This window comes from Eschrichtius robustus, chromosome 6 (assembly GCF_028021215.1).
Source record: "Eschrichtius robustus isolate mEscRob2 chromosome 6, mEscRob2.pri, whole genome shotgun sequence".
Taxonomy (NCBI): Eukaryota; Metazoa; Chordata; class Mammalia; order Artiodactyla; family Eschrichtiidae; genus Eschrichtius; species Eschrichtius robustus.
This window is the reverse complement of record NC_090829.1, coordinates 63,958,343-63,981,526: the sequence shown is the minus strand read 5'-3', so window position 1 is coordinate 63,981,526 and position 23,184 is coordinate 63,958,343. Positions and strand designations below refer to the sequence as shown.

The 23,184-nt window shown below is 37.1% G+C and overlaps 1 protein-coding gene across 4 annotated transcripts in view; it reads right to left on the bottom strand.

The window, feature by feature from the left end:
• Window positions 1-23,184, bottom strand: part of VPS8 (VPS8 subunit of CORVET complex) — a 286,912-nt gene that overhangs the window by 143,517 nt on the left and 120,211 nt on the right. For all 4 annotated transcript variants that reach the window (XM_068546385.1, XM_068546384.1, XM_068546387.1 and 1 more), the window contains exons 25-30: window positions 21,438-21,480; window positions 19,953-20,025; window positions 19,545-19,664; window positions 10,952-11,023; window positions 4,826-4,945; window positions 3,697-3,753 (exon numbers count right to left, since the gene is read on the bottom strand). In XM_068546385.1, coding sequence (XP_068402486.1) covers window positions 3,697-3,753; window positions 4,826-4,945; window positions 10,952-11,023; window positions 19,545-19,664; window positions 19,953-20,025; window positions 21,438-21,480 — 485 coding nt within the window. The remainder of the gene's footprint in view (window positions 1-3,696; window positions 3,754-4,825; window positions 4,946-10,951; window positions 11,024-19,544; window positions 19,665-19,952; window positions 20,026-21,437; window positions 21,481-23,184) is intronic.

The following is a 23,184-nucleotide window of genomic DNA, read 5'->3' as shown; positions in this document are numbered from 1 at the left end:
AATAAATGAGTAAAAACACTTTGGAATCTACTTTTACTTATTAGCTCTTTAAGTGTCCATTCAGCCACAGAAACCACACCTTTTTTGCTTTTGTCTTATTATGTGCTGATGTTTCAGTTTGGCTTTCATGTATACAAGGGATTAGACTGCCATTATAATGTTGATCATATTGTATTTAAGTCTTACAAAAAGATAAACAGCTCTATTTTAAAACATGGAAGGAATGCAAAAGTGTATGCAAACAAAGCCTTATTAGAATACCTAATTGACCCTCCACTAAGCTAAAAACGTCCATATGTATTCTTTCAATAAGTGAATTTTTGTCTGGTGCCTTTATGACTTATGGTTCTTTAAAATCTGTTGCCCACAGGTAGTATCCATGTTCACGTGTTAATTTTTCTGACGAAACTTGGGGTTTCTCACAGTATAGCATTATTCACAAGAGCTAAAAGGTGGAAACAACCCTAATGTCAATCAATGGATAAATGGATGAACAAAATATGGTATATACATATAATGGAATATTATTCACCCTTAAAAAGGAATGAAATTCTGACACATGCCACACATCGATAAACCTTAAAAACATTATGCTAAGTGAAATAAGTCACAAAAGGACACATAATGTATAATTCCACTTATACAAGGCACCTAAAGTAGTCAAATTCACAGAGACAGAAGGTTTAATAGTTGCCAGGGTGCTAGGGAGGGATAACGATGACTTACTGTTTAATGGGTACAGGGTTTCAGTTTGGGACTATAAAGTTCTGGAGACAGATGGTGGTAATGATTGCACAACAGTGATATTATATTTAATGAGAACTGTACACTTAAAATGCTTAAAATGACAAATCGTATTGTGTATATATATTTGACCACAATAAAAAAACAAAGAAAAATGCTGGGGTTCATATAATTAATCTTTACCACACTAAGTAGCTGAATAAAAAAAGGTGACCAGGATGTTGAGATATCAATATTTTAAAATAAACCTCAAATATAATAGAATCACTACATAGTCATTAGAGCAATATGAGAAAGCTCTCTCCTATATTTAAGTTCAAGATCCAGAGTAACAGGCCCTTTCTCAGAACTCCAGGAAACCATTTAACAAAGTATTTTTCTAACACAGGAAATTGATTACTTTCAAGTCAAATTTTTTTTAAAAGGCAGAGAAGAAATAAAACCTATCCTACCTTTACACTTCAGAACTCTAATTTAATCCATGTTGAGTATTATAATGTACTGCTATATAGAGCAATGATAGCATGAACCCACCTGCTAGAAGCCTCAGTTTGGAATAACATAATCAACTGCCATTGCTGGAGCCAATCTGAACCAACTTACTGAGCTGAAACTGACTGTTAACTTTTCAGGAATTTTGTAAGCCGGTGGTTAAATACAAGCATTGTTAAAAATCAAATTATATAAACCTACAATTAAATAAATTAAATTAAAAGTGAAGGTAATCAATAACCACACTCACCACTTCCTAATTATTTTACTACATTTTACTGTGTATGCTCTCAAGGTTAGTTACTGTAGCCGTATCTGTATGCTGGAAATATTACATAAGTGTGTGGTATGGTGCACCTCTCCCCAATTCCATGTGCTGGGTGACATCATGCTGGTAGACTGAAGTCAGCCATGGTGGGAATACTTACACCATGGAAACCGGCAAATGCTGTAAATCAGGGCTTGTTACATTTTCAAAGGGTTATAAAACAAACAAACAAAGAAGAATATGTGACAGAGACTATATGTGACCCATAAGGCCTAAAATATTTACTCTCTGGTCCATTACAGAAAAAGCGTGCCAATTTCTGGTTAAGAAAGTGATGGAGATAATGTTAATAAGATAGTCAAACTTAAAAGTGTGCATGTCAGAGACATTACACTATAAATAGCACAAAAAAATTAAGGAATTATTTTCCAGTATTCAAAAACTGTTATCCGATTCAGCAAAGAAGTCACAACACTGATGAATGAAGCTCTGACATGCTTTCACTGTTGCACTTTCATCTTATTCACTTTAATAAATGAAAACATCAACCAACGTTCATATCAGTGCAAACCAGTTGTTAAACTTTTATCAGCATACCACTGGAAAATATTCAAATATATTGCATAAACAAATTTTGATATATGACAAACAGTACACGAGAAAGAGTGCTGCATTAGAAGGGAAGGAATTGAGTTCTAATCTCATTTATGACCTTGAGCAATTTACTTCATCAGTTTTCTTTCTATTTTCTAAAATGAGTTGGGGAAAAAACCCCAGATAATCCCAAAGGGGACTCCCAATAATAGATTACTACATTATGATTACTTTTAAAGGTTTGGCTTTTACATTTAGGTTTGGTTTTTTTTGTTTGTTTGTTTTGGTTTTTTTGTTTTTTTTTAAAGTAGGTTGTTGGTTTTTTTTTTTTTAAGTTTTAAAAATTTTTATTTATTTATTTATGGCTATGTTGGGTCTTCGTTTCTGTGCGAGGGCTTTCTCTAGTTGCGGCAAGTGGGGGGCCACTCTTCATCGCGGTGCACGGGCCTCTCATTATCGCGGCCTCTCTTGTTGCGGAGCACAGGCTCCAGACACGCAGGCTCAGTAATTGTGGCTCACGGGCCTAAGTTGCTCCACAGAATGTGGGATCCTCACAGACCAGGGCTCAAACCCGTGTCCCCTGCATTGGCAGGTAGATTCTCAACCACTGCGCCACCAGGGAAGCCCCTAGGTTTGGTTTTTATTTTTGTTTTATTTAGTAATTTACGTAAGAAGTTTTTATCATTTTATATAGCAACACCATGCATAACATGTTTCACTTTTCCTGCCAATAGAGAAACAGGGGCAAAATGAGGGATCCACATTACTATTTGTATTCAGTATAATTTAAGAGACAATCAAAATTTTAGCAGCTGTTCTCTTCCCTAAGACAGTCTGCAGCAGTCACAGGGCCACAGCTGTGCAGAGAAAGGGTTCGCTGTTGTGATCCTATATTCTTTATCTGAGTCTCAACCTCTGGCCTGGCATATATTACCATAAAAAATCAGCATAGCTCTCAAAGCACTTAATTTTTGTAGTTTACTTAGCTGACAAAGTCTTGCTATCAATTTTAAATAGACTGCCTCTCTTAGTACTCACAATTACAATGGGTAAGCTTTTGAGAAATCCTGCTCCTAGAAAGGACCCTCAAGAAAGTGGCTAAGTAGAAAGAAGTGGTAATCAATTTCTTTCTCACAGTGATTAGTGGAGAGACAGATGGATTCTTGTCTCCAGAAATGTTGAGCACTAGTGCAGTGGCACTCCCAAAAGCTGAGTGTTCCAATACTCAGGATCCTGAAGCCTTTCTGGTTCACGGCCATAGCAACTAGAAGTGGTTACCAGCTTAATGACACTGGTGGAAAGCAGCATACAACAGGTGCCAACTGTTGCTCATGAAGGAGAAGGATAAAGTTTATATTCTCTCTGATGTCATGTTGAATGCAAGACAGGTCCAGTCTGCCTAAGAATTTAGTTTGATTGAGGCTCAAACTAACAACCATCCACACTATTTTCTGGTTGCCACTGTCTAGCTTAGTATTAGGGTTGGGAACAAGTCATTTTCCCCTTATGTCTAGTGAGGTCTAGTACAGAAAGGTTCTTTCTGGCTTACTCTGTCTTCTTTCCCATTCTTTAGCAAGATGAGTTCCAGTAGTTCATACCTGCTGTCTTTCTGAGTGTCGGGAGTCATCGTCAGGACTACAGAGGAATTCAAGGACCTGGTCAAAGAAAAGGTATTTTTTTAATTGGATACCAGCATGCATGCCACACCACTGTCATAATGAAAACCATTACTACCCTTTCTATATCACCAATTCATTCACACTCGGCTCAACGAACACCACAGGTATATGGTATCTTCTCAACTGACTGGCCTAGTAGATGACACAGCAGGCTTCAGGTATGCTAACAATTTAATATATACCTTATACACATTTCTTTGCTGTTTAGAAACATGACTGGAAGCCAGCATCATCCATATACCTTAACTTTAAGATCCTCAATACCGTGGACCACACAAAGCATGGACTTTGGAGTCAGGCCACTTGAATTTGAATCCTAACCTTATTAACACTTAACAACAATATTTATTGCTAATAATAACACTTATTAAGTATGACCTTGGATGAGTGACTTAACCTCTCCAGGTTTTAGTTTCCTCATCTGCAAAATGGGAGTAATAACTATACCAATTTCAGAGCTACTGGGAGTACGGAGTTAATACATACATATAAAACTTTGGAACAGAGCATGGCACTATGAAGTGCTCAATAAACGCTGGTCATTATTAGCAACTTTCTCCAGATAAAAAGTATTTTCTTTGCCACCTGTGGCTTTGTGGAGATATTTAACTGGGATTAGGAAATACCTTCACAGTTAAAGTCATTTGTAAGTAAATTCAGATTTTCTAAAAGTAATCTCTCCTCCAGATGCTCAACATCATAGTCTTACTACCAGTGAGACGGGTGATTATTAAACTGAAAAATTCTTAAGCCAAGAATTCTAGGCAATTTAGAAAAACAGAATAATTGGGAGAACAGAATCTATGTAAACCAATCTCCACAAACCATACTCCCATGATACCAAGTTACTAGGCAGTCATACTACCCAAACACAACATTAAAAAAAAAAAAAAAACTAATTTAGATCCAAACTGAAAGGTGAAAAAGCTTCTATCTGGTAAGACACTTACCCAATAGGCTATTATATTAAGAAACCATGTAATCCAGTGAATTTTTCTATGAACAGTAAATAAAAACAATTCTAGTTCTTATGGTTAAAGACGCTCACCTGATCAAAAAGGGTTCTGTTTACAAACAAGGTATTGTCAGGCTTTGCAAGCTGCCGGGCAAGGAAGGTAAAGAGACACCCTACTTGTGAGGGAGTAAAATCTGAATTCTCCACCATAACCTGATGAGCAAAAGAGACCATTTATTCAATATGCCATCTGGTTTGACACAGAAAAATAAATAATTAGAAGCTGGGGGAAGCCTCAGTACTAAAGACTCAAAGATTCTTTTATTGGCTATGTAACAACTGAGTTCAATACCATTTAGAGAAGGGGCACAACTACTTGCACACCCTGAAAGCATTTTAGTAATTTTTGGCATAATTTTAGGCACAAGTTGGATAAGAACTGAATTGTTAGAGAGGTGGATTTCAAAGAAATATTAATCATGTTTTCCTCTTGAATTCTTTTTTTTTTTTTTTTAATGAAAGCTTCTTTATTCATTTATTTATTTTTAGCTGTGCTGGGTCTTCGTTTCTGTGCGAGGGCTTTCTCTAGTTGCATCGAGCAGGGGCCACTCTTCATCGCGGTGCGCGGGCCTCTCACTGTCGCGGCCTCTCCTGTTGCGGAGCACAGGCTCCAGACGCGCAGGCTCAGTAGCTGTGGCTCACGGGCTTAGTTGCTCCGCGGCATGTGGGATCTTCCCAGACCAGGGCTCGAACCCGTGTCCCCTGCATTGGCAGGCAGATTCTCAACCACTGCGTCACCAGGGAAGCCCTCTCTTGAATTCTTAAAAGAGAATCTAAAGTTAATTTAAATTAAAAGTAATCTTATTAAAAAGTTGTCCACCAACACAGGAAGAAGGGAGTTGCTCTGGGGTTTAAAAGTAAGATAACTTGAGAGTGAAGGTATCCCAGAAAAGAACTCAGCCAGCCCACGAAAAAATGAAGTGAACGGCTTCTGCCTTGTCTATAAGCAGTTTGTTGAACAGATGGTTTCATACAACAGGCTCTTTGCAACCACACACAGTTACCAAGACATAATCAGTCCTCTGATTTAAGTGACCTCTCATCTCCTGAGTAGCTACTACTATGAGTAAGATGCTATGGTAGAAGCCTTCAAGGGAATTATGAACCAGAAGGCAAGGTGAGACAGGTAAACAACTCTTAAATAAAAAGCATAATGTGATCAATCAGCACTATTATAAAGGAACAAATGACTACTGAAGCACAGTGGGAGAAATTTAGTTCAACTGGTTAGAGAAGAAATTTGAAAAAAAAAAGAGAAAACTAGCTTTTAAACTAAGTTTTAAAGCCCACGTGGAACCCATGACAGGGGGAAATGTCAGGAGAAAGAGCAGCCCAGGCAGAGAGAAGAGTAGGGGCAAAAGCATGAACACAGGAAAATACAAGTTTGTCTGGAGAAACTGTGTGTTTCATTAGAATGCAGCAGCACGCATGAGGAGGGAGAAATTAGATCAAAAGAAAAGATTAGGCCTCCAATGTCATTCTAAGGAATGTAGAATTTATTCCACCAAAAACTGAGGAGTTTCTAAAGGGGCAATGAGGAGAGCTGATCATGATCAGCACTGTGCTTAAGAAAATTACCCCATCAGCAGTGTTTAGGATTAAATAACAGAAGCAAGAGATAAAAGGTAGAGAGACCAAGATGCATGTGATTTCAGGGGTCCAAGGGAGAGACAGAGGGGTTCAGAACAATGCAGTGCTAATGAACAGGGAAGGAGAAACATATGCAAAAGACACTTCAGAGAGAGAGGAGACAGGGCAAGTATTCACATGTGTGGAAACATGTGGCTAAAGGAGGAATGAAAAATGGCAGGTCTTGAGCCTGACAGGCAGGGAGGAGAATGATGCCATTAACAAAGAGGGAGAATGCAAAAGTATGGGAAGGAAGACCAGGTATTGTTTTGGACTAGATGAATTTATGGAGGCAACTCTAAAACAAATTAGGGAATAGTACCCCATCTCACCTAGAGAAAAGTCCTAAGTTCCCTCCTTTCATTTTCCGTTCAAAGATAAAGTATAAGATTTCTCCTATAAAGCATTCCCTTGGGGCCGAGCTTTTAGCCTACCTTTTCTTACTTTGCTAAGCACTATGTCCCTTTCTTTTTTTTACCATGCCTACTTTTAATCCAGCAGTCACAGCTTGCTCAAGTGCATAATTAATCATTACTAGAGTATGAAGATATTTCAAGTTGTAATCTGTGTGTGTATCTAAATTCCAATTTATAATATTCAAAGAGCTTTCTATAGCTTTAAAATACCCAGTCATCACTCCCTTTCAGTGTGCAGGTCCTTTCCTAGGACCCAACTCTCAGGGCCCAACTAGTGCCCTTCTCTGCTTTTAGCTCTTCCTTTTGCTCTGAAGTGTAATTTTAACTATCTGATCCTAGAAACACCTTCAAAGGAAACAGTTCTAACTCACAGCCCATTCCCTTGCCACCTCAGCAAGTTATCATCCTAGAAATTTTAGCTTCTTTTCATTCCCTCTCTGACTGATTTCAGAGACCATGCTTACAAAAATTTCTGAGCAATCTTATAAAAAGTCACAAATTAACAGCTTTCCCCCTCTATATCTGCAGCCATTCAGCACCCATGATAATGCCTGAGGTTTGATGCTCACTCACCTGTTCTCTGGTCCTTGCCTATGCTCCCTCAGAAAAACACTTTAACAAATGAGTACAACTCTATCACCAGAAATGAGAAAATAATCTCAAAAGTTCATTCTTCATTGACCCTAGGTAAATACTATGAAAACAACATACAAGATGCAGCCACTATGGAAAACAGTATGGAGGTTCCTTAAAAAAACTAAAAATAGAGCTACCATATGAGCCAGCAATCCCACTCCTGGACATGTACCTGGAAAAAATGAAAACTCTAATTCGAAAAGATACATGCACCCCAATGATCACAGCAGCACTATTTACAATAGCCAAGACACGGAAGCAACCTAAGTGTCCACCAACAGACAAATGGCTTTAGAAGATGTGGTTTATATACGTAATGGAGTATTACTCGGCCATAAAAAAGAATGAAATAATGCCATTTGCAGCAAACATTGATGGAACTAGAGAATACTATACTTTAGTGAAGTAATCCAGAAAGACAAATATTATATGATATCACTTATATGTGGAATCTAAAAAATAATACAAATGAAGAGATTCACAGATACAGAAAACAAACTTACGGTTACCTATGGGAAAAGGGGGGGGAGGGGTCAATCAGGAGTATGAGGTCAATGGATACAAACTACTATACATAAAACAGATAAGCAATAAGAATTTACTGTATAGCACAGAGAACTATATTCAGTATCTTGTAATAACCTATAATGGAAAATAACCTGAAAAAAAAATGTATATATATATATATATATATATAAAACTGAATCACTTTGCTGTACACCTGAAACTAACACAATATTGTAAATCAACTCTACTTCAATTAAAAAATATATATATACAAGAGCACAATTCACCAACAGTAAGAGTTTAAGTACTTCATGGAGCTTTATTTCCTTCATTTGGATCATTCTTCCAACTTAGTACAGTTTTATTTTTATTTTTTTTTAATTTATTTATTTTTATCTATTTTTATTTTTGGCTACGTTGGGTCTTCGTTGCTGCGTGTGGGCTTTCTCTAGTTGAGGCGAGCGGGGGCTACTCTTTGTTGCAGTGCGCCAGCTTCTCATCACGGTGGCTTCTCTTGTTGCGAAGCACGGGCTCTAGGTGTGCGGGCTTCAGTAGTTGTGGCTCATGGGCTCAGCAGTTGTGGCTCGTGGGCTCAGTAGTTGTGGCTCGTGGGCTCTAGAGCGCAGGCTCAGTAGTTGTGGCACACGGGCTTAGTTGCTCCATGGCATGTGGGATCTTCCCAGACCATGGCTTGAACCCGTGTCCCGTGCATTGGCAGGTGGATTCTTAACCACTGCACCACCAGGGAAGTCCCTTAGTACAGTTTTAAATTCAAATTCTAATTCAATCAACTTGCAAACATTTCTTGAACATTTACCAGGTTGCAGGCATTATGCTGGACATATTTCTGTTTCTGGGCATGTTAAAACAATGACCAAAAAAAAAAAAAATCCTTACAGTTGCTACCTACAGGAAATTCATTCCAGGTAGGAAAATATACATGTAAACGATTACTATAGTGTGCCAAGTGTAGCATGAAGTGTTACATGAACACAGAGAAGGGGCAAATAATCAAACTGGAAGTGTGAGACAGGGTTCTAAAAGTTTCTCATGGATGATATTTGAGTTACGTCTTGGAAAGTGGCTAGGAATTTGCCAGGCAGGGAAAGGGAAAGAAAAGGCATGGTGGGATAAAAGAAGACTCACACAAAGAACATAAGCTGTAAAGGTGACACAGAAAGTTCACTGAATTCCAACAATTTAAAACTGTTGAGAAGGGAGTCCCCTGGTGGCCTAGTGGTTAGGATTCTGGGCTTTCACTGCCGTGGCCCAGGTTCAATCCCTGGTTGGGGAACTGAGATCCTGCAAGCTGTGCAGTGTGGCCAAAACAAACAAAAAACAAAATAACAAAAACAAACCAAAAAACAAAACTGTTGAGGAGTTCATAATACAGAATGGTGGTGGGGGTGGTCGTGGTGGTGGTGAGGAGGGTCAGAGAGGGGAGCGGTTATAGAGAAGTAGTCAGGGACCAGAAAATATAGAAGCATCTTGGATGTTGTGTTAAACAGTTTAGATGGGTATGGCAGAAACTAGTACTTGTGCTCCAACATCTGTTCCTTCCTTCTAATTTAGAAACAGAACTCCTCATTTTTAGCTAAACACATGGCCACTCACAAAATAGAGTACACTTCTCAGTCTCTCTTAGCATCTAAGGGGCCATATATCTAAGTTCTGATCAACATGATATAAGCAGAATTGCAGTACGCAACTTCTAAAAAATTTTCTGAAAGAAAGAGAACACTTTCTTCTTCATCTCTTTCTGCATTCAGGCTGGCTAGAATGCAGAGGTGATGGCTGGAGCCTCAGCAGCCATTTTGGACCAAAAGACACAAACCACATACTAAGAATAACAGCAGTAAGACAGAAGGAATGTACATCACTGATAAGTTTGTGAAGCTACTCTGCTAGATCAGGTTGCCTACCCTCCAGACTTATAGGAGAAAACTAAATTTCCATAACAAGCTATTATTATTTTGAACTTTCTCTCACAGCAGAACTTAATTTCAACTGAGCCAAGGGGGAGCCATAGAAGAATATTAGGTAGAGGAGAGGTAAGATCATGAATTAAAGAAGGACAAGAATAAGACCATTTGGGAAGGTATTTTGGAAATCTAGGTGAATATTCTCCATACTAGCCACCTGGATCAAACTGGCATTATTTGGGAGCTTAGCAATTCTATTCTCTTCTTCATCACTGCCTATCTTACAAGGTCAATAAATAGCTCAAATGAGATCATGTATATAAATGAGCTTTGAAAATTATGAAGAACTATTATAAATGCAATTAATGCATTAATGTTATGCACAACTAGAGAATATTTTAATTTTAGTCTCTTGTCCAAAATAATCTAAAAGTTACTAAGAGGATGAAATCTCCATTTTATAGCCAAATGAACAGGACGAAAATTCTAAGCTTTCAACTACAAGAAGAAACTGGCATGGCTGAAGCTGTGCAGATGGACAGAAAAAGAATCATTCACTAGCAACAGTATGAATCTCAAAATAGCTTTCAACTGAATCTAGTTAGATTTAGATTGGGATGATCATCTCTGTGTGCCTCAAATCATTCTTAAGTGCCACCATCATCTCAGTTCCATGGCAAAACTATGTATGGCACTACCTTAGCAACACAGTGGTGTTGGTATGAGACAGAAGGAGACTCTTCACATTAATTATTTCTCAAAGCATTCTGAAGTTAGTCTCCATTACTGAATGTAATCATACTAATATAGGAATTATCACAATATGCATTTCTCAAGAGTAGCACTCTGTAGCTGAGATACATTGTATTTTTTGAATGAATGCTTTGTCTTCAAAAGCTGAATAAAGTACTAAGACATCATAATAAAATTTTTAAATGATTGCAACATATTACTTTATTAAACAAGAATATTTTGGAGCCTGCTATCAAATAATTCAGTTTTCTTAATATAAACATCAATACAAAGACATGTATTCTTTGAATACTTACTTTCAACAAAATATCCACAATACGTTGTTGATATTCTACAGCTTGCTTGTCATTTTTAAAATCTTCAAAAGTCTGAAAGGGAAAAAGAAATTTTAAAAAAGTAAATATTATTTGGAAATTTTAGAAGGAAACATGATATTAAATTCTTGTTAATAGTCAGGTAAACTCCAAATAAGGTAACCACTCCTCATCAGGTTTTTCCTGATATACCTTTAATAAGTTATTTTTAGTGAGTTAAATAGAAAGCTACAGTATTCAATATTGCATAGCATTCTGAATAAATAAAAAGTATAAACATATAGTGATTATTATATAGCCAAAAAGTGACTCAGGAAAGGAAGGCAAAGTTTACAGGCAACAAAAAAGAAAGAACACTAATGGCAAGAGACAATTTGTGAGCAAGGGTTTGAAAAGGATGAAATACATGTTACATGCTCAGCCATCATTCCGTCCATGCTATTTGGAAATAATAACTGAAATACAGTTTGAAATACAGAAAATAATTTTCATGATTTCCATGACAACTTGGAAAAAATGATGCTCAACAATAGATATTTTTAAAAATTATTACGGTAAAACTGTCACAATGTTAAAAACCTCAAGGATACATACAAAGAACAGGCATTCTATTTTCAAAACACTGCCAAGTACAGCACTTTTGATTTTATGCCCCTGCTCAAGTACAGCCAAATATATTTTGAACAGAACATGCACCCACGTATATGACAGCACCAGATTCTGAAAATACCTAGAAGCTCCAGGATGCATATATGAAGAAATTGAAATTATATTCACTATAAAAAAATTTAAATGAAAATATTTACTGAATAATAAGAATGATGAAAGACTTGAAGATCTGCCTATGGTTTTCACTTAGCACATTTGGCCCTTAGTAATGTTTAAATCCACACAGCAATAATTTACTGCTTACGATCCTGAAGCAAAAAAATAGACTACATATTGTCCCAATAGATTAATAAAGAATTTCAAAGCCACAAACTTTCAAGACTACATCATAGTTACATCCAAACCAGAATACTTGCTGTTCTTTAAATGGGCCCTGAGCTTCCCGAGCTTCTCCAAAGTACTTCGGCTCGTGCTGTTCTCTTACTAGCATGTCCTTCCTTCCCTTTTCTTGTCTGACACACAGTAAGCACTTAAAACAACGACTACTGATTTGTCCAGTTAATTACAGAGGAAAATAAAATCTTTAAAAAAAATTTCTTCTTCAACTAGAATCCTTTGCTGCCAGTTAGTTAAGAAAAGCTTAAATGAGTTACCTAGGGGACTTGTAGGCACTCTTAATCTGGAAAGCTCAAACAGAGGGTATTTTGATGCTTACACGGGTTAAATATGACCTGGCCTGAAGACAGAAAGATGGTCTAGAAAGTCTCTCAGTTCTAAGGTTTATGAGAACAACAAACACGCACACACTCACCCAAATGCACACACCCCCTTCCCAGGGCGTGTGGCCAAAATGAGATGTCACTCTGCCGGCACAGAGACAAGGTACTATCTGCTAATACAACTGCTATTCAGCTAAACACAAAACCACGGAGAATTAACATATGTATTAAACAACTACAGCATTGACAGCAAGTAAAAAAGAATTTCCGTATCCACTTTCCTTTTGGCAGCATGTATTCACTGCTTTGAAACACATATTGCAAGTTTACTTCTGTAAACATAATTAAGTGGTGATACACTTTCTTATGAATGTTGTGATACACATAATGACATATTTTGATTGTAGTTAACAGCTGCCACCAAAATGGCACATTTATGTAAAATGTTTATTATCATTCCACAAAGATGCTTCTAATTATACAATGCTTGTTAGAGGAATAACATGCAAAGATGTCCTAATGGAGAATGACACGGTTTGTGAAGTGCAAAGGTAGACCTAAAATTCAAGTCCAAAGTCACCTGTGAATTTGGTCATACAAACTTCTTTCTGTAGCCCCTTAAAAACTATTATAGGGTTTCTGTAAGATAGTGATAGTTGGCTAAAGCCTGATCCAGGGGTCAAGAAACATTCTCTGTAAAGGGCCAGAGAGAAAATATTTTAGGCTTTGTGGGCTACATGTGGTTTGTACGACACAGTCTTCTTCTGTTTTTATAACCTTCAAAAATAAAAAATAAAAAAAATACTCTTAGCTCACACAAGCCAGAGGCCAAATGGAGCTGGATTTGGTCTACAGACTGTGGTTTGTGAACCCCTGACCTAACAGCTTCACACATCTCCCAATAAGATACGTGTATGTAGAAAAGAACAAGAAGAATCACCCACAACCCAGGCTAATGGGAAAACCAGAAGGACAACAAATGTTACATACTTCAACTTACATAAAAGTGGGAAAGTAAACATCCCAAATTAGCAAAGTTGGCTCCAAAGCCCATAAAACCAAAAAGAGGTCAGGATAGAATTGGGTAGAGGAAAGGAGGGTGTGATGAGGTTTCAGTAGGAACAGAATACCTATAATATCAAATGGAATTCACCTCCAAAAAAAAGGGAAATCCACCCTGGGTGAGGAAATAATGAGGCCACGTCTGCAACCTGGTGGATCAGCACACTGGCTAATAGGAAGAACAAAGAAGAGGTCTGGCAAGTATGGATTGGAGGCCTTGGTAAGATACAGCTTTTAACATAGAAAAGGGAATGGAGAGATATTCCTTGGAGGCTTGTGGTAAAGAAGAAAGTGGCTCAAGATAAAGGTCCTACTAAAACAAGAGACTGTCAAAGACTGAGAAGATAGGCTATCCCCAAAACACACTATTTATTTAAAAAATTGCACTTGGTTGTAGCAAATAAAGAAGGTACTTGAATGCGGAAAATAGTATGTAATTTTCCCCCGCCATCCAACAAGGTCACCTATTATTGCTAGTCCAGAAAAATCCAACATAAAAAAATGACAATAAAAACAGCAAATGAAGGCACTCAAGAATAAAACAAAATAAAAACTAGTCACAAGATAGAAGTAAACTATAACAATATCCCAACATATATGAAATATATATAAACATACAATTGCAGATTTGAAAGAACACCACAAACCATAAATTTAAGAATTCATAAAAGGAATGAACAAAGAGCAGGAAGATAGGAAATAGCAGCTAACTGAACTCAGACAAAAACTGAAAAAAAAGTCATCTCAGAAATGAAGACAGAATTACAAGCCACCAAAGGGAGAACAGATAGCATTGTTCTTTACAAACCAAAAGCACTGTAAAGAGAAATAGAGAATGTAAATGAAAAGAACCAAGAAAATGAAATTAAATAAAGAAGGAAATAAAAGAGAACAAAAAAAGGTGATAAATATAGAAGATAAAGAAGATATAATATACAAATAACTAGAGTTTTTGAAGATGAAATACAAAATAACGAAGCAGAAAAAGTATTTAAATCTATGTTCAAGAAAACTTTCTTTAAATAAAAAGACTCAAATTCACATACTTGAAAAGGCCCACAGTACATATATGGCAAAACTGACCCAAAATAGTCAATTCTGAGTAATATCTTAGAGTTAAAATATTAGTCTTTAAATATAAGGAAAAAAGCATTCTGGTCCTCTAGGAAAAAAGATTAAGTCCCTGGGAAAGTTAAAAAAAGTCAGGTTGACATCAGTTTTCCTTATGGCAGTATACAAAAGCAAGATAAATGGGAGGGAAGTGTTATTTTACTTTACCAAGAATTTTAAATTGTACAATAGTAGAGAAACATTACATTGAATCCTTATCACTCAGAAAACTACACTGAAAACTACAAAATATTACTGAGAAAAATTAAAGAAAACCTAAATAAATGGAACAGTATACCTTTTCATGGGTCACAACACTCAGTATTGCTAAGATGTCTATTCTTAAATTGACTAAACATTGAACACAATCCTAATCAAAATCCAGGCAGGCTTTTTGTAGAAATTAACAAGATAACTCAAAATTCATATTGAAATGCAAAAAAAAAAAACCCCAAAACTGCAAAAGACAATGTAATTTTGAAAAAGAACAAGAACATGGAAGAGCTAACATAATGTGATTTTCATACTTATTATAAAGCTACAGTAATCAAGGTAATGTGGTACTGGCATCAAGACAAACAGACCAGTGGCATAGAATACAGTTCAGAAGCAGACCCACATATACACAGATGATGCATCTTTGACAAAGTACAAAGACAACTCAGTAGAGAAAGGACAGTCTTTTTGTCAAATGGTGCTGTAAGAGTTAGGTATCTATATGCAAAAAAAGAAAAAAGAACTTGCATCTAAACCTTGTACCACACGCAAAAATGTCTTCAAAATGAATCACAGATCTAAATGTAAAACCTAAAACCATAAAACTTCTAACAGAAATACAAGAGAATATCTTTGTGACCTTGGGTCAGGTGAAGTTTTCTTAGATACGGCACCAGAAGCAACATCCATAAAACAAAACTAATAAATTAGACTTGATCAAAATTTAAAACTTCTGCTATTCAGAACACCTTGTTAGGAGAATGAAAAGACAAACTACAGACTGGGAGAAAACATTTGCTAAACTTACGTAATCTGATAAAAAACATATATTAAAAAACTCTCAGAACAAGAAAACAAACACAATTTTTAAAAATAGGGGAAAAATTGGCAAAAAAATTGATATTTTCAACAAAGAGGATATATGGATGGCAAACATAACTTCTTTGCTAATATATTTTAATGAAAAGATGTTTAATATTATTTGTCAGGAGGGAAATATAAATTAAAACCACAATGAGATACCACTATACACCTATTAGAATGATCAAATTAAAAAGATCAACCAGGGACTTCCCTGGTGGCGCAGTGGTTAAGAATCTGCCAGCCAATGCAGGGGACACGGGTTCGAGCCCTGGTCCGGGAAGATCCCACATGCCACAGAACAACTAAGCCTGTGCGCCACAACTACTGAGCCTGCATGCCACAACTACTGAAGCCCACGCGCCTAGAGCCCGTGCTCCGCAACAAGAGAAGCCACCACAGTGAGAAGCCTGGGTATCACAATGAAGAGTAGCCCCCACTAGCCGCAACTAAAGAAAGCCCGCATGCAGCAACGAAGACCCAACACAGCCAAAAATAAGTAAATAAATAAATAAATTTATATAAAAAAAAAAAAGATCAACCATACCAAGTGTTGGAGAGAAGACGAAGAACTGATACTCTCATACACTACTGGAATGTAAGCTGGTAGAAACACTTTAGAAAAGTCTTGTCAGTTTCTTCTTAAGTAAAATAATACACTTAACAAATGACCCAGCAATTCCATTATTTGGTATTTACTCCAGAGAAATAAAGATATATGCCCACACAAAGGCCTTTATGTAAATATTCATAATAGCTTTATTCATAATAACTTAAACTGGAAACAACCCCAAGGACCAACTATTGGTGAATGGATCAAATTAAATATCCATAAAATAGAAAATTGCATAGCCATAAAGAGGAACAACTTACTGGTATAAGCCACAGCATGGATAAGTCTCAAAAGCATTATTTTAAGTGAAAGAAGCCAGAAAAAACTACAAAGTGTATGATTCTATTTAAATAACATTTTAGAAAGGTGAAACTATACTGTCACAAAGCAGACCAGCAGTTGCAAGGGGCAAGGGACTCAGTACAAAACTGCAAAAGTGACCTTTTGTTCTATATCTAGATTGTGGTAGTGGTTACAAGACTGCATATGTTTGTCAAACTCTTCTCTTGAAATGGATGAATTATATTTTATATAAACTGTACCTCAAGAAAGCTAAATTTAAAAACCTCATTTGAAAAAAATATTCCAAAATTTTTAAAAGTGGGAAAATATGATTTAAAAGTCTGTCATCTAAATTATTTTGTGCCTCCCTGAAAATGTTCTTTTTATTAAGGTATACTAATTAGGAAGGTCATATGAGTAATCAATTACGGTAGACATAATAGGCAGTGAATCTAAAATTTAGGATCCTACGTCTTACCCACTTCTCCAGCCGTAATACTTGGGAATGCAGCCAACCCTTGATGCACACACAGAAGGAAGCCTCCACCTGTCTTGTAGGCATTTCAAATTCATTAAGTCCAAAAGAGAGCTAATTCTCTACCTCTACCACACTTCACCATTACTCTGCACCACCACCACCCCCGCCCCATCCATCTCCCAAGAAACCTGTTTCTCCTCTGATTTCCTGTTGAATCCACAAGTAAACCACTATACATCCAGCTTACCAGGTCAGAAATCTAGGAATCTTTGATGCTTCCCTATTCGTCTTATCTTTCACATCCAACTGTATATTAAGCCCTAAATCTTAGGCTGATTTGCCTCCTAAAATATCTTTCAAATCCTTTCATGTCTTGGTTACCCCCACTGTCACTGCCCTAATCAAGCCACCATTACCTTCTATCTAGATTACCACAAAATTTTGCTAACTTCTTCCTGCCTCCAATCTTATCTTATTTCAATCCATTTTCCATTCAACAATCAGAGGGAATTTTTCTAAACTACAAACCGTGATATTTTTCTACCTAAAAGGCTTCAATGGCTACCTGCTGCTCTAGTATAAAGTCCAAACTTCCTACCATGGATAACAAAACTCAGACTCTACCTCTCTAATTTCTCTCTCTGCAGGCTTCCTTACACTTAAAGATGTGGCCATACTGAATTTTCTCAATTACCTGAACACACATTGCTCTGTCTTATTTCCAGGCCTTTTTACATAGTCTGTCCTTCTGCCTAGAATATTTTTCCCTATCCTTAACCTAACTTCTACGCATCCTTTGAGACTCACCATGGACATTATTTCATCCAAGACACCTTCCTGAACCCTCCATTAGATTCCCCTTCTAAGTGTTCTTACAGCATCCTGTACTTCTCCAGTGACACGTCTTACACTGTGCTATAATTACTTATCTACAAGTCTGGATCCTCTTCCTCCACAAAGGCAGGGTTTATCTCCTGTCAGCCCAGGGTACACACCCAGTTAGTACAGTACATGTGATATATTTGACACTCAAATATTTGTCAAGTAAATGACAGAGATTTTATTTCAGCCTTACAATCAATGCCAATATCATAATTCAGACATGAGCATAATTCCAATCTTCAGTGCTACCACAGCCCTTTAAAACAGGAAAATTAGGTAAAATTCTTTGTTGCTCTCTATCATGCTTTCTGAACCCCAGCCCCACCACTTCTTGTTTCTTTTATCCTACATGCCAGACACTAAGTGCCCTTATATTCTATTCTGGGCGTCTAAGGTCTCCTAAACCAACTAGATCTGACTTCTCTTTTTTAATTTATTAATTTATTTATTTTATCTTTGGCTGCATTAGGTCTTCGTTGCTGCACGTGGGCTTTCTCTAGTTGCGGCGAGCGGGGGCTACTCTTTGTTGCGGTGCGCGGACTCTAAGCGTGCAGGCTTCAGTAGTTGTGGCATGCGGGCTCAGTAGTTGTGGCTCACGGGCTCTAGAGCGCAGGCTCAGTAGTTGTGGTGCACAGGCATTTAAGCTCCACAGCATGTGGGATCTTCCCGGACCAGGGCTTGAACCCGTGTCCCCTGCATTGGCAGGCGGATTCTTAACCTCTTCACCACCGGGGAAGTCCCTAGATCTGACTTCTAAGTTTCTCTTCCCTTCTTCCTATGCTATTAAAGTTACTACTTCTGAAATCAGATTTTCAAATTAATTAATGCAAAATATGATATGAGTGGGATCTCAACCTTCTCACAGGCATTTTTAAAAATTGTAAGTTTATTATTCAACTTACAAAAGTACTATATGCTCATTTAATAAATTTACCCCATCTCACACAGTTAATCACTATTAATATTTAGATGTACTTCCTTCCTGTTTTTTCTCTCCAAATATTGTACACATACAATATTTGGTTTTTTAATAATTTGTGAGCCTGCTGCTTCACTAAACACTAAAATATAAGTGCTGTCCATATTATCAAAAGCTTTTTAAAAAACAACTACAATATGATTTAATTGGGAAAGTATATCGTGTTATATAATTATTCCCTTGGGGGCATTTTCACAGAGAATCTGGCTCACCCAAATCCATCTTTAATAAAACATGTACAAGGATGTTTTTTCAGCAAGCTTCCACATTCCACTTCAACTCCAGTTACTTCTACTATCATCACCACCACATGTCGTTCAGAGCAATCTTCCATATTTAGTACACAAACTAACAATTTATGAAATCAAGGATGTACCACATCTAACCCTGCTTTAACTTTTTAATAAGGATGTGTCAGAAAGAGACAGAGAACAGAGACAGACAGACAGACACAGAGAAACAGGCAGGGAGAGAGGAAAGAGAGGGGAAGGAAGCAGGAAAGGAAGGGTAGAAGGGAGAAAAAGAATTAGAAAATATGGGTGGCACAACAAAATTAAACATTTGAAACCCTGCCTTACTGCTAGGGCATAAAAATTGTACTTGCATAAGGACTATTATTTGTCTTTCTTTCTATTAGAAAAAAATTATCACCCTGACTCCTTTTAAAAATACCTTAGAATCATATTATTTCTTACCAGTGCCAATACATTTAGTTATCACCCTGACTCCTTTTAAAAATACCTTAGAATCGTATTATTTCTTACCAGTGCCAATACATTTAGAAATTCTCTTGTGTCAAAATGCAGCAAAGTCCGAATATAGGGATAGATTTCTTCCTCAGGGGGAGCTTCTGTTGAATGCAGGCGAATTAAAAATTCAAAAACCTGTAAGTTGAAAAAAATAAAGGTGATTATTTTCTCACCTTACAAAGTATCTTGCTGAAGCAATGATTCCCATTTGGATAAAATAAAAGCAGGTTGAATTTACTTTAAATTGCCACTGTGTTATAACTTCTCTAACCTCTCTCAGCTATAATTACTGGCTTCAGCGATGGTATGCAGCCTCTCTCCTGTCACAGCTGATAGCTCCTGACCCATGTGTAACCCTCTATTACAATTTGTCTTTACTGCATTTTAACAAGAGAGTAAAAATGCTATGAAAATAGCACCAACCTGGTTTTTAACCAAGGGAACAAGATCTTCAGGGATGTCACCAAGGGGATAGGCACGACCTGCTAGACAACAGCTAGAAGAGAAGAAAGAGAACAGATTTGGTGACTTATAATGGGCTAACTTCCTGGGAACACATTGTTTCTCAAACCCAAGATACTAGTTTGAAGTTTAAGCAGGCTCAGCTTTTGTCAGTTAGGTCAGGTCCAAGCCCAGATCAAGATGATAGCCAGTTCAGAAAATGTGGGCAACAGAGGTGGTGGTGAAATAACACACCCTGTAACTGAGTAACAGCTTTCATTTCTTCTTATTTTTCCTAAGAAAAACTCAAGCTGCACTAAATAGGCAAGAAGGAATAAGGACAGATCTCATACCCAGCATCTGGAAAGAGACTAACAGCATCATTATACTGTTAACAGGTAAAAGCCTCATGTTCTCAGAGACTTTTAAATCCAGTGGTTCTAAGAATGGTGAATAAAGATGGGGAATGAGCTAGGCTAAAAAATATCTGTAGTCAGACAAGCCGTCGGGGAGAATTAGAATCTCATGAGAAATTAACTGTACAGTTTTACCTCCAAATCAGACCTTCCTAATGGCTAATGACTTGCTTTGTGGGCTGGATTATAAAAATGTCTCCTGAAAATGCCCTCATTTGGCAGCGGGGGTAGGGGGAAGTGAATTTTAAGTGAATCTGAAGCAGTCATCAATTTTGAATGTTAGAGACAGCTAGATACCTGCATATTCTTAGAAGTTTAAAGTATAGAAGATAAAGTACTAGGTAAATGCTATACACGTTCTTCTACACTAAAAAACCAATGTAACAAATGTGAAATAGGTCTCGAAGTTAACTCTGATGCATACAGAAGCTAAAATGATGTGCCAGCAGGTTCTGCCACCTTCCTGACTGTCTGCCAGCCAGTTATCTATGAAAAAGCTCTATCGGGACACAGTTCTGAGCCTGCATAGTCTATTGGAAGAACTCTGTTCCAGGAGTAAGGACATAAACATTTCAGCTCACTTCTGTCACTAACTTCTTCGTGATGCAAACTAATCTCTTGCCCTTATATATAAAATATGGACAAATACATATCCCACAGACTTGTTGGTAGTAAAAGTAAAATACTCTGTATCAGGGTTTCTCAACCTCTGCCCTGTTGCTACTTCGGGAGAGAGAACTCTTTGCTGTGGGGACTCCCCTGTGCATTACACGATGCTCAGCAGCATCCCTGGCCTCTATCCACCAGATGCCGGGAGCATCTCCACCCCACCCCAGCTGTGACAAAGCAAAAAGCTCTTTAGGCATTGCAAATGTCTGGCGGAGGGGAGAGGGGATGGGGGACAGAATCACCCACCGTTCAGAAGCACTGCTATACATGAAAGAACACTGAAAAACGAAAAGCACTGTACAGACAACAGATGACAGTACCTCTTAGAGGAGAAATTCTGTAAAAGAAGCATACACACATAAATAAATTAAAAATCTCTTACCTAATATATACAAGAAGCTTGTTGCCCATAACAACTTGCTCATCTAAAATAGAGAAGTATCTTTAGCAATTCTCTCTCAAAACCTTTTCAGAAATATAATCTTTATGTGGAAACAAAAAATAAAACTTGGCATTTAAGGTGAGGTAGGTATATTCCCAAACAATAGAAAAGTGAGATGAGACCGCTTTAATTATTATTATTTTTAGAATTTCCTTTAGATTCGTTTCACAGACACAAAATCAATGAGTCATTCAAGGGTACATGTAGAAGGTATAAATCTTAGTGTAGAGATCTATGTATTGTTGGCTTAACGAATAGCTTGGACCCAGGGAAGGTACTGAGCAGGCAATGAGTTGCTGGATTAACTGATTAATATTAAGGCATAACTATAATGTCTTATTTGTAACATGGACTCTTGTTCACAAATGTTTAAGAAACTTAAGACTAAACACTCTTTTGGACCATTTGTATCCTAAGTTACGTCTAAAATGTAAGATCCTGTCGTCTGGTAGTATAAACCTATTTCTTGGTTAAAAGAAATTGGAAACATAATTAGACTAAGTTTTAGGCTAAAAGATCAAAGTTAACAAAGAATAGTGTAAGAGCATCAGGAGTGGGTGAAGTGATCAGTAAGCCTTACAGTGTGCAGATTACAGGAATCTGTAGTTAGTAATACTGATGAACTGAAATTTCTACTTTTGACATGAATACTGGAATAATGCAAGCAAGTGTATATCTCTTAATCAATAATCCTTTATAAATACTCTAAATCTGTGTTGCTGTAAGTGCAAATAAACTTGAATTGCTCAAAATTGTATGAATAATTACATTCTGCTTCAATTCCACTTTTCGGATCAATAAGCGTTGTTTTTTAGAGAAGTTTTAATTATGTTCACAGCAAAACTGAGAGGAAGGTATAGAGATTTCCCATCTACCCCTTGATCCCCACACCACACGATCCCCCAACTGACAACACCCTGCACCAGTGGGACATTTCTTATAATCAATGAACGTACACTGGCACATTACCACCTAAAGCCCACAGTTCATATTAAGGTTCACTTTTGGTGTTGTACATTCTATGCACTTTGACAAATGTATAATGACATATATCCACCATTATAGTATCATACAGAATAGTTTCAATGCCCTAAAAATCCTGTGCTCTACCTATTCATCCCTCCATTGCCCCCAACCCCTAACAAACGCTGATCCTTTTACTGTCTCCATAGTTCTGCCTTTTCCACAATGTCATATAATCGGAATCATGCATGATGTAACCTTTTCAGACTGGCTTCTTTCACTTAGTAATGCATTTAAGTTTCCTCCAAGTCTTTTCATGGCTTGATAATTCATTTACCTTTAGTGCTGAATAATATTCCATTGTATGGATGTACCACACTTTATTCACCCATTCACCTACTTAAGAATATCTTGGTTGCTTCCAAGTCTGGGCAATTATGAAGAGAGCTACTATCAACATCTGTGCAGAAGTCTTTGTGTGGATAAATATTCAACACCTTTGGGTAAAGGAGTGTAACTGCTGGATCATACAGTATGAGTATGTTTAGTTTTATAAGCAATTGCCAAACTGTCTTCCACAGTGGCTGTACCATTTTGCATTCCCACCAGCAATACATGAGAGTTCCTATTGCTCCACATCCTAGCCAGCATTTGGTGTTGTTGATGTTCCAGATTTCAGCCATTCTAATAGGTATGTGTACTGGTATTCCACTGTTGTTTTAAT